The sequence below is a fragment of the Crassostrea angulata genome, chromosome 1 (genome assembly GCF_025612915.1).
Source record: "Crassostrea angulata isolate pt1a10 chromosome 1, ASM2561291v2, whole genome shotgun sequence".
NCBI classification, from domain to species: Eukaryota; Metazoa; Mollusca; class Bivalvia; order Ostreida; family Ostreidae; genus Magallana; species Magallana angulata.
In genome coordinates, this window is record NC_069111.1 from 32,533,692 (window position 1) to 32,546,454 (window position 12,763).

Below are 12,763 nucleotides of genomic sequence, written 5' to 3' on the forward strand. Positions count from 1 at the left end.
ATGCTAAACTTCTCTTTGAAGGATATCATTAGTACAAAAAGACAAAAAATGCAATATATCTACTGTGCACCATTTACATGTATTACCGATTGCTGCTTGTTGAGAAACATATATTGTAGACAAAATATTTTAATACCAGTAAGGAAAGGATAACAATGTATTATCATATACATTTGTTTTGATCATTCATATCTGAAATATTTCAACATTTCAAGTTATTCTTGTTCAGTTTATATAGTACATCAACTTTAAATTAATATGAATTAAATTTTTTCCCTCAATTTTTTTTTTCAGCATTCAGTTATTTTTATATATTTATCAATGTACTGAATCATTACAAATACAAATGCAGAATCATTATTCAGTCATCTAGTTCACTGCTTTAGGCTGTATTAGATATATATTTTTTTTAGAACTAGTTTCTCGAAATATTAAGATTAATGGCTTTGAATATATATATTTTTTTTACTTCTTTTTCTTAACTATCTGCTTGTGTGAACAAGCTACAGTAACTACGAGATGTTTTAAGAGGATAGGTGATTGCTTAACCTTGATATTAAATACTCAACTATAAGCCCAACTTTCCAAGTCCGTAACAGATCAAGACTCAAAACTATCAGTTACTAAAGTCACTGTCTATACATGAGACAAAGCATATGTTAACAATTTTAAAATACTGACAAATTTAATCATAATTAAAGTCAATACTTTATAATACCAAAGAACTAAAAGCTTTTATCCATAATTGATAATTTTCAAAATAGACCATTACTGCATACATCATTATTGCACGCATATTCATGAAATAATTAACCTCTATCTGCTCGAAATTGAACCACCTGTACAGTAACACATCACATAACAAATAGGTATGTTGCACTCTGCCACTTTTGTGACTTTATTGTCTAAACAAAATCAGGAAAATGACAATAGATGATTATATAACAATAATTAATAAGTTTATACAATTAATCATAAAATTATTAATATTTCATTCTTTATGCCGTAATATTTTACAACTAAAATAATTCATAACTCCCATTACTGATGTAATCAATGATGTGATTGATTAGATAATTTATGCAAAACATAATCCTTGTGGTCTGAAAGCGCCATGTACTTGATTAATTCTAATTAAATCAAGTTCAGACCCCAAGGAGGGGGGGGGTCATTTTTTTAAGATTTAAACAAATCACTTTATCAATTTGTTTGATAGAAAAATGGTAATAAAAAACGTTTACAATCAATATGATGAAACAAAGAGCTTATATACAATATTAAGAAGCAACATCATATTTGTTCTTTTAGTTGTGTTTTCAAATACGGAAAGAATGAATTATCCTTAACTGTTTTCTACCCTGGTCAAGTAATCAAGGTAAATCTTATGAAGTTGTTGGGCAATATTTTGAGCAAAGCAAAGAACCTGCCATTTTTGTTCTAAATAGTTCGTCAAATTCTTCATTCTGAGCAACCGTGAAATGATTCTTCCAATCTCCGATTTCACCTATATAAAAATAAAAAATCTTATGCATCTGTAGCAACTCATTCCGATATAACTATTTATGATTTGTTTACACGGAAAATGGATTTTTAAATAAGTGTGTTGTCTTTGACCAATTTACTACATAATAAGAGCTTGCGTCTCTAAAATAAAAATTATATATATTATGTATAAGATAAATATTTGTCTTTAAGCATAAACACACTTGCCTTTTCTGTAGTGCTGGACTTTAGATTCGGTTTTCTTAACCGTCACGTGAGCTTTCTTTAATTTGTCAAATTCACATTTTTCGGCTATATTCGCAATCAAATCATCTGCACACTCGACATTCAGAAATTTTGCCAATCTTTTTATTTCTTCTGTTGGCTTCTAGAAAAGAAATACATGCATATATTTTAGATTAAATCTCAATTGAAAGATAAGAAAAAGTAAAATTTCGGAATAAAAAAGGCAATAAATAATGCATTTTTATACAATATTGCTTTTGAAAAAAAAATAACAAAAAGTCTACATGCCATAACGGTCACCCGAGTACCAAAGCCCGTAGATGGACCTGTCAGGGAGTCTCATGTGTGAATTTTGAGCTTCATCTTAACCCCAATCCGAGATTCCTTTGACTGTTACACCTGCTTTTATTATTTGATGTATACCAACGGATACATCAGATTAACTTAAAGGGCCTAATTCTATTGTCTATTGTTTGCATTTTTTAAATAAGGTAAAAATAGCCACTTTAAAGCGGACTTTTTTCAGTTTTTTCAGTTTTTTTGCATTAAATTGTGGTAAATAAAATCTATGATATAAGTTTCACAAGGACTGGGCTGCTGGTTTTATTAATTGTTACTGTATTGCATCGTTGGCTCCGCTCAAGGGCCTGAACCCAGACCTGGCGGTCTCGAATTTCATATTTAGCTAGAGAGCTTCATGGACACCATTACAATGCACTTAAATTTATTCTCCACTTGTTTGGGAGCAGAAAAGAATACATTTTTTAAAATGATCTCTTTGCCTAGTTAGCCCCATAAAGGAGACCTTGGGGGTAGTTTTGATACCTTCTATCTTAGAAATTCTTTAAATCAAAAGTGTTAAACAATTGATGAACTTTTCAAAAAGTTCACGATCTAACTTTGTTATCGGACGATGCACAACGACAGACGAGGACCAGTAGCAATAGGTCATCGGAGTGATTAGGTGACTATAAAATATCATTATATGTAAGGTTATTGGAAAAAAAATTTTTTTTAGCTCCATATGAAAAAGGTACATTTTAATAATGAAACGCCTTTTTTAATCATGCATTTGAATTAGTAATCTTTCAAATATGAGCTGTAAATAATTTTTGAATGCTTGTTGTTTATGATGTATGAAATTATTTATATTCAAAATTCAAAAAGTTGTTTCCGCCATGATACATAAAGTTCAGTTTCTGTGTCAATATTCTACTTACTAATTTGATATCTTCATAAAAAATGACATGAACATTTTTACTTTCCAAGATGAATGTTCGCTCGTACTCTAACCAACCACCATAATTGGTACCTGTAAAAATATTTCAACTGGAATTCCTTTCATTGTTAGGATCTTAACTCAAACGCAAATTTCTGTTCGCTTCAACCGTTACCAAAGATAATGGTGTGTATATATATATATATATATATATATATATATATATATATATATATATATATATATATATATATAAAATTTGTAACCTTTTATCTTCACTAATAAAGTGCACAATGGCGGTTATCATATGTATGCACACGCACGGGTGTTTTTTTTTCTTTTAAACCCATTACCCTATAAGCTAAGTAAGAGTTTCTGATGAAAAATCGTGATATTATCCTCAAAATAATACAGTCAGGTTCAACAAAAAGTCAAATTGCATGGTACCTGAGTGAGAGGTTTTGTGAAGATGGTCCCCAATCTATTGATTATAAATGGCATTTTTTCAAATCTTGTTGCAAAACGCCTCAATATTGAACATGCAAGCTAGGGCCATGATTTGAGTGTGCAAGAAAAGCCTTCTACTAAAACAGTGAAATACATGGCTCGGATATTGGCTCCTAGATCAATGAAAGGGTTCTGCTTATTAAAAAAATAACTATGTCAATGGTTATGTTCTTATTTGACATTCACGCATGTTAAAAAAATGTGGCTGTCATGAATTTATGTTTTTATACTCAGTTTTAATATTTAGAGTGCATGTAAATGACTGATGCAAACAGTTTTTGTATCATTATACAATGTACTTTTCTGCAATTTTCCTATGTAAAATGAAAAAAATGACAACTGTCAACCATCCCAAAACTCCATGAAACGTAATACAAATTCAAAGCAGAGCAACACGGACTTCTAAAAAGATTGAGGTGCCTAGGAGGAGGAGAGAGCATCCTCTGCTGACGGGTCACACCCCCCGTGTGGTCGGGAAAAAACGGATAAGTCCGTAGACATTTAGGTGATTAATTATGGTCTAACAATTAGTATGAAAAACGTCAGTCAGCATTCGACCTAGTGGAAGATTTGATGATAATGTCGTTGTATCGACAATAGATCTTACGAAAAAATGACTTCAAACGAGACTATTGATAGTCCTGTTTTATCAAGTTGTTTGTCAATAGCTTGCCTTGCTTTGGAAACTGTTTATATGAAGAGCATGCCCTTGTGTATTGAATTAACTGAGAGACAAAAAACACCATAGGCAGGTGGTGAAGGTATATTGTTACATAAGTAAGGAAAGTTGACTATAGAAAAATAAAAGTCATAGCGTTTATCATAAAGTTTTGTTGTTAGGTTACCATCAACGTCAATTTCCAGTAAAATAGCTAAATATGAAACAGATGACGCAGACTCTGTGGTATCTTTTATTTCAAGTTCACAAGGATATATCGAGTCTATATAAGTATGGAAATAACTATTGTTAATTGATAATACGTCGCCGATATACCTGAATGTTGAGTTGAAAGTCACAGCAAGTGATTTATTTTTTTTCACGTACAAGTTTTTAAACAAATTCTGCTTCATAAGAATACAAAAATAGGTCTGCTAACAATGGGGCACAATTTGTACCCATGGGAATTCCAACAGACTGTTGGAAGACTTGATTTCCAAAAACTACATAGATGTTGTCTATGAGAAACTCAAGCATCTTTTAATGTCAACTTCAGAGTACTTGTGTGTGCAATCAGAATGGCTTTTAACAAAATCTTTTAGATTTTTTAGACTTCCATTTTTATTGAAGAAACAACTGTCGATGATATCAAAAAGCCTAGATTTTAATTTGTCAAGGGGAATGGTTGTACATAGCATTGAAAAATCGTTCGTTTAGATGCTATTGATTTTGATAAGATTTTGTGACCTCAAATTCTTTTGAATTTTTTAGTATCCACATCTAATTCACACCACTTCCAATTCATACAAATAAACTTGTTATTTATTCAAGACCATGTTACCCTTTTATTATCGGAACTCTTCTGAAGTTATTGTCGTTACATGTAGTCGTAATGTTCAAAGTCAAATAACTTGAACTTTTTATACCCCCCGCAATCGAGGGGGGGGGGTATATAGGACACACCTTGTCTGTCCGTCTGTCTGTGCAAAATTCGTGTCCGGTCCATATCTTTCTTATGGAGAAGCATTGAATGTTCTTACTTTCCACAGGATTGTTTTTGACCTAAGAATGTGTCATGACCTTGAGCCGAGGTCATATGGTCAAGGTCACTGGCAGAAAACTGCAACATTCATGTCCGGTCCATGGGCAAATATTGGAAGTTCTTAATTCACATATAGATTGCTTATAACCTGAGGGTGTGTCATGACCTTGACCCAATGTCAATTGAGGAAGTTCAAGGTCATTGTTTTAAAAAATGCTTAATTCTTGTCTGTCATGTCTTGTATTAATGAAAATAATTAGAAGCTAAAATTTGACACAAAGCTTGTTCAGGCCACATAATTTTTTTTTAGATTCTCATCCCCGTCTGTCTGAAAATGGCCTGCCCCGATGTATTTTTTTTTTTTGGAAAAAAATGTATGAAAAAAACATTTCGGAAAAAATCGTGCTCAGTAAACCAATAATTCAAAATGTTTATATTAAGTTTGATTCGAGTCATGTTTGTTATCATAAGGATGCAAATGTCCCCATGAATTAACAGTTAACTTGAAATAAAATGGAATTTAAAGAATAGAAATTAGTTTGTGAACTCATATTAGCATTAACAGTTTTAACAAGAATAGAATTCCAGGGTCCCCCGCCGGTCAAGCAGTATACTAGTATACTGTATATTGGAATATTTTCAAACATTCAGGGCTGTTACAGAATTAAATGTGTGGGGAGGTTGGGAGGAACATTTTTTTTACCCCCACCACCCATTTTTTTTTCTATTTTTTCTGTCGCAAATATATCCAAAATACTACAATCTAAAAGAACTTCACCAAAGTATAAGCGGTATAAACATTTGGTATAAATTTAATAAAAATCCGTCAAAATTTGTAGGCATGAGAGCGCTTACAAGGTCACAAAGTCCCATAACTCCAACAAAAAGTATCGACCAATGCTAATTTTCGAACTTGACCAAGATAATAGTGGTATAAACATTTGGTATAAATTTAATGTAAATCCGTCAAAATTTGTAGGCATGAGAGCGCTTACAAAAAAGTGTGATAAATCCGTCACAAAGTTCCATAACTCCAACAAAAAGTATCGACCAATGCTGATTTTCGAACTTGACCAAGGTAATAGTAGTATAAACATTTGGTATAAATTTAATGAAAATCTGTCAAAATTAGTAGGCATGAGAGCGCTTACAAGGTCAATTTTTGGATAAAACAGAGTCATTATTGTGATCAAAGTCCTATAACTCCAACAAAAAGTATCGACCAATGCTGATTTTCGAACTTGACCAAAGTATTAGTGGTATAAACATTTGGTATAAATTTAATGAAAATCGGTCAAAATTTGTAGGCATGAGAGCGCTTACAAAAAAGTGTGACGGACGGACGCACAGACGCACGGACGGACGCCCGGCATTTCTATGTCCCCGCACCGCGTTGCGGCGGGGGACAAAAAATAGAGCAGTTGTTATTTATATATTTATAATAGATAGCAAAATAGATTCATCCAATATTTTCTATAATAGAAAAAAACATGAGTTATGATTTTTTTCTTAGCTGGGGGTATCAATTGTGAGCTTGCTCACAGCACCTCTAGTTTTAACAACAAGTATTTGAGCATCACCGACAAATAATTTTTTTCCGTATGAAACATCACCTATTTACTGGTTATAAGGACAATAGCAATAGTTTATGGTTCCCCATAATATGATAGGAAATATGATATGAAATCTATTCTTCTCGGGGGACAATAACCTTGTGATTGTTCTTGTAACAATTAAATATTTCTAATTTATTTCTTTAACATATTATGTACCCTTTACAATATAAGTTAGACTGTAAAGCTCAATCATCTTAATCATTAAAAAAACTGTATTTCAAAATATATATTCCAAGATTTGCTTAATATCATCTCTTGAAAGTCTATGTTAAGCTTGAAATAATGTTTTTTTCTAGTACAATCTTACATCTTGAGCCTTTTAAAAGTATATGAATTTCTATTTTGACTATTTTAAAAAGAGAAAATGCAGCATCCAAAATTACCAAAGTTTCTATATTTTTACCAAAAGGATTCATTTATTGATTTCTTACCAGACCCAATAACCTTAGATTTATAAAATGAGTCCCAGTCTTCGGTAGACCCAAAATTCTTCTGGAAATGGAAAAGAGAGACAAAGACATCTTTGGGGTTCCTGATGACGTGTAAAATTTTCCTTTGTTTAGCAACATGTTGCAATGGAAGCCAGCGATAGGGTACATGAGTGTTGAGGAGTCTTGGAGATGGTATTTTTTCTATATTGCTCCAGTCATCAACAAATTCCAGGAAAGCAGTTTCTTTCGTTTTTTCAGTATATTTATCCTCTTGTGTAAGCAGCATATTTGTAATTTCCCACAACCAATGAGTACCTGTGAATAATTATGTAATAATATAATGCAAGAGTTAAATACGTCGAGCATTCTTTTAACTTTGTAATTAACCCCCTGCGAAAAATTAAGATAACTTTATTCATATCGCAAGGTTATAATATTTAATAAGAATTTGGTTAACCGACGTTCTTTTGTTAAATATTGAATTATTGCACTACTTTGAATAATTCATACATAACTGTTTACACTATTGTTGTTTGAAATTTATCATTAAGATGTTGAATAAAGCTTTCTTTTTTCGTTTTTTCGTTGGGGGTTGGAGCGTTTAACTGTACCGCTTTTATTTTGGTGTAAATATGCACGAGGTTTGGACTGATCTTTACTACAGTACTATCTTGATAAATGCATCTAGTTTACAGAACAGAGAACTGTATAAATCTCAAGGTTTATCTTATTATGATTCGTCAGCCAATTGGTTTAATTGCATTTATCACCATATCGTGATAAATGCTTTTAATCCTAGTGCAATCGCGACAACTCTGCATGTGGATGTGGGTAATTAAGTTGGACATGTGCGCAATTTGCTGTGGGTTTGAATCTGAGTGTACTATTTTCTGTGCTGTGGGTTGGTTTGTTTGAACGAAGGCATTATTGCCACTAAGATGGGTTTTTCGTTTGTGTCGGCACAGGCCCTTGAATACAAGCAATGAGCTTGTGTATTTTTCAATTTAATATTTTTTTACGGGGGAGGGGGGGGGGGGGGGTATTGTAAATTCATATTGTCACAATATGGGTTTGGGTCGGCGGAATCCGAAGATTATCACAAAGGAGATTTTTTTATAGTTTCTGTCTCAAAACTCAAGAGTTATTTATCTGCAGTGCTAGGGAGGATTCATGGGTCACTTCATTGGTACATGAAGGACCAGCTTGACCCTTGGTGCCAAGGGCAAGCTTTGGGGGCCTACAACTGTGGGGTGTTTTATCCCCAGATGGTGTTATACCAGGGGAGGCAGGTTTGAGTTTGGACCCCGACTCAGAACTTGATTCCCTCCTTTTGTTTGAATACTGTTCCCACCACAATCGCCTGTCGGGCCCTAGCGCGCCAATGATTAGGGGAGGTCACCCCTGTAGGTGAGTAGCGTTTCTTGGGTTTCGCCGCTATAGGCTTACTTTGTATAAACAAATTGTAGCAAAAGTCTCCACGAAATGTAATTACAGTCTTATTATCAGTATTAAACTCTTATTAATAACTTGTTACATTTAATCTGTGACATTTTTTTTATACAAATAGCAAGCAAGTTTCAATTTCACAATCTTTGGTTTAGTTACCTGCATGCTTTTATAGATTAATAATTTGTAGCAATTCATGCTTTGAAAAAATGTCTCAGAACAGAGACAGAATATGCATCAGACAAGATTAGAAACCTTAAGATGCTTTTTTACTGATTTCACAAACAACATTGCGCTACATTATTATACTCATACCAGAGAATACGGTAATGCATTTTTATCGCAAACGTAAAGCTATGTTATTATACGACATGCTGTTAAGATTATAAGTAAATGGAGCATGTAAAATAATATTAAGAAGGCAATTTATGTTGTATAAATTTGTGGATGTGGATGTGGATTTTTCGTGGAAGTAGTATGTTTTATTTACTTGGGGTAAGAGCATTTTCTTGAAAGGGAATTCAGATTAGTTACACGTGTCATGTTTCCGCTAAGGGAAACTGTACAACCACGCACAAAATTCTTATTGATCTTTGCTGGTAGATATATAAACAAAGAAGTGTGTTGTTCTGAAGATGCAGTGCAATGATATTCTCATTATGAAACGCTATTCATGAGGACGTTTATGTTTATCAATCACATCTTGTTGAACTTTGAATTAGACCATACAGCTTTACTGTAACAGACTGCGATTATCTGATTAAGCAATATTTGTCTTAATGAGAAGAGATCCACTCTGTAAACAAAATGCCTCTTCTCCTGTATTAATATGGTTTATCAAGAACCAAGTGACTTACTTGACATGTATATTTATCATTATGTAAGTATTTAAATTAGAAATATCATTGATACTTGAGCTGATATGTGGGGAAGTTTCCTTTAGCAATACAATGTATATAGATCCAAATGTTTTAGACTAAATGAAATCAAATTATTATTTATTTGTATAATTCTTGAAAAAATGTAATTATACCATTATAGCATTATCAGACAAACTGAGCTCATAATCTTTTATTAAATAATAGAAACCTTATTAGATCATAAATTAAGTAACCCATAAAAAATATGTTACTCACCCAGGTATTGGATAACTACATGTTTGATACATACGCTCTTCTAAAAGCTAAAAGCTAAAGTGAGCTTTTAACATCACATTTTGTCCGTCCTCAGTCTGTCCGGGATGCATTTTACAAAATCTTTTTCTCAACAACTATTCAGTCATATTCAATGCAATTTAGCATAAATCATCCTTATGGAAAGGAAATTATAAATTGCAAAAATCAAGGGAAAATTAAGGGCTAATTTTGTTTCAATTTTAAGTTGGTACGAAATTAATAGAAAAGGAAAGGGGGGGGGGGGGGTCAATCAGTTTATGATGACGGGTTGATATTCCATTTCAAAAACGAGGTTCTTTGTGGTTAAAGCATTAGTTGGACGTATGATAAACGGGTCGATCTGAAAAAGACGAATTTGTTTTTTGTGTAACAGTTCGCATGCGGAGGAAATCTTTGAAACATGCAATCTGAGCCGACTTCGTGAAGTAAATGAGGTTCAATGAGTTGACAGTTTTCACTATTGACGATGTTGTAAGCTTGTTTTGATTTTTGTTTTATTTTCATTATTTATGCTTTTTAACTTGTGAAACAATCGCCTCTAATTTTTACGGATCAATTCAAACATAGACTTCGAATATCAGACAGTTGACTGTTTACCTGCGCAAATGAGCCATATCTGATGTATTCACAACATACTATAATACATGTACATTTCACTCTTTCTTTAAGTAATTCGGTATGTTCTTTGCGTTATGATTGATTAATGCAATATGTTTTGTTGAGATTCTCAGCATTCATTTTTTCGAGTCTATTCAGTTTAGACAGAGTTAAATATCGCTGACAGAAATATGTACTAGGTGCATGTATATATCTGATTTATTTTGAAAAATAAATTGTGCTCTTTGTTTTTCTGTTTTAATTGATTACAATTTTCTATTTACTAACCCTATTTGAGTGTCAAGCTTCGAATTATAAGCTAGATATAGAGCATTGCTCACAATTCTATGTTTGCACACAGAGCTGAGGCCATTCCTTTGTTCGTTTACATTTGAAATGCTGAATGGGAAATACCAAGTTTAAAAATCATAAGTTGAATGTAATGAACTCATGTGAGCAAAAATGACTCAAACCTAGCAGAATTGAGCTCTGTAACTTGCTTATAATTCTACGATTGATGTTCAAATATTAATTCATTATTAGAAATGCCGTGCTAAGCGTTAAATACTTTTACAAAAAAAAATGAAAAGGATGATAGGCTGTATAAACTATTTTGAATTGCTTGAAATCTACATAAATTCTGATAGTTTTTCAGACAAGAGTAAATAAAAAACGACACTGTTAGAATATTTATCAGTTCTGACACATTTTTGTTACGGGAATAAAAGCATTATCGCGATTCCTGATAAAATATTACAGCGGAAAATCATCGTGGTTTGTAGCCATTTGTGGTTTTTGAATAAAGATGAAAATAATAGGTTGGTCTAAGTAAAATAGAGTGATATGCCTATCAATAATGTGATTCTAATAGCTTTTTAACATATCAGGTGACAACATTTTTCACTTGAGTGTATTCATCGCGATCCGTTATAAAACGTCACAATAGTTGCCAAGTAAAAAACAGTAGTTTTTAATGGGAAAGACCAAGTAAAATTTGGAATGTTTTTAATTTGAGGAAGGGGGTGGGGGGATGGAGAACGCAAATAAAGGGAATTGGACGTAACAGTGTATCCCTACCAAAAATTTATATCTTGCATAGTTATTGCGTTGTCAAATATCATAATTAACCCCGTCACCCTTTGATTAAGCCTTTGATTTAAACTTTCAAATTTGAATACCTACGTATACCTAAGTGCATTTTTTTTCCTTGCCGTTTAGTGCATGTCAATACTTTTCTGTCTGTTGGGGACAAAGTTCATCTTTTAAATCTTACCTGATCGAGGGAAAGCTGTAATAAGCACATCATCAGAGCGTCCTTCTAAGTTCTTGATAGCATTCAATCGAACTTCTGGATTTTCCAACAATGGTTTGAATGTGGGGAGATATATTCCATCAAAAAATATGCCACGTTTGTTTGCGTCCGCCATTGTTTACGTTTTTAGTATAAGGACTATCTTTAAAACCAGGTACAGCTTGCTCATTTGTTTACATGGATTCTTATCTGCCCTCCCGCCGCTAGAAATAAGTAACTAGTTCAAATCTGACAAAAAATCCGTTTTCCTGCATGCAATCGTCAGGATCAAAAGGAATTTATGTGCAGTCAGGTTTGTCTGATAGCACTTAATTTCTAAGTAGAGCTATTTTAAACCATTAGTGAATATTAATAACGCAAATTTCTCTTCCAATGTTTTATCACGTATGCATCGATTACATGGTAAACCGGGCATGCGATAAGTGATAATAAACTGCATTGTTGAGAGAACGGTTCAAATTTCAAGTCTTTCGAAGAACGTTGACGTTGTTACTGCAGTGATTTCCTTTTCCCTGAAGTAATGAAAAGAAATGGGCCATCTTCAAGCCAACCAATTGCATTTTGCATAAACAAAATTTCTCATTTGTTTAACGCATGTTTTTCCGGTTTAACAACTTATGTGCGTTATTCACCACACTTAAATTTTCGCAGTGTTTCATTCAGCTTGGTTAGAGCGAGGGGCCAGATAGAACGAATCTTAATTCAGTTTGCAGTTGAGAAAACAGCGTGTCATTTAGGATGTTATTTTCACAAAGACCATAACAAATTGAAAGATATTGACAAAAAATCAGCACTCAGCGCCATCATCTACAATGTATTTTTGGAAACACATTCCAGTTAAATGATCAATAGTGTTCTACTTTCCCTGATCTCAATAATTCAATTAATTTTAAAGGCTTCATCTTTTGAAAATATTTGACTTTACAATACAAATTATTTGCACGCCCACTCGCCATTTTCACCATTTCAATATACCGGATTTTTCTTTTGGAAAATGGTTATTTAAACATTAGGGTGGTCACACCTCATTCA

At 32.9% G+C, this 12,763-nt stretch overlaps 1 protein-coding gene across 1 annotated transcript; it reads right to left on the reverse strand.

The window, feature by feature from the left end:
* Positions 1 to 876: 876 nt before the first annotated feature.
* LOC128165699 (sulfotransferase 1C2-like) lies at positions 877 to 12,194 on the reverse strand. The gene is made up of 5 exons (XM_052830483.1): positions 11,693 to 12,194; positions 7,202 to 7,516; positions 2,949 to 3,040; positions 1,711 to 1,870; positions 877 to 1,504 (listed from the first exon to the last, which is right to left on the reverse strand). Exons 1-5 carry the CDS (start codon positions 11,844 to 11,846, stop codon positions 1,383 to 1,385), a joined length of 843 nt encoding a protein of 280 aa, XP_052686443.1. The 5' UTR covers positions 11,847 to 12,194; the 3' UTR covers positions 877 to 1,382.
* Between the last annotated feature and the right edge of the window lie 569 nt (positions 12,195 to 12,763).

Coding starts and splice junctions, on each gene's coding strand:
- LOC128165699 (XM_052830483.1), bottom strand. CDS start 11,846: ATGGCGGACGCAAACAAACGTGGCATATTTTTTGATGGAATATATCTC. Junction 7,517..11,692: donor TACAGCTTTCCCTCGATCAG/GTAAGATTTAAA, acceptor AATTATTCACAG/GTACTCATTGGTTGTGGGAA. Junction 1,505..1,710: donor AGTCCAGCACTACAGAAAAG/GCAAGTGTGTTT, acceptor ATTTTTATATAG/GTGAAATCGGAGATTGGAAG.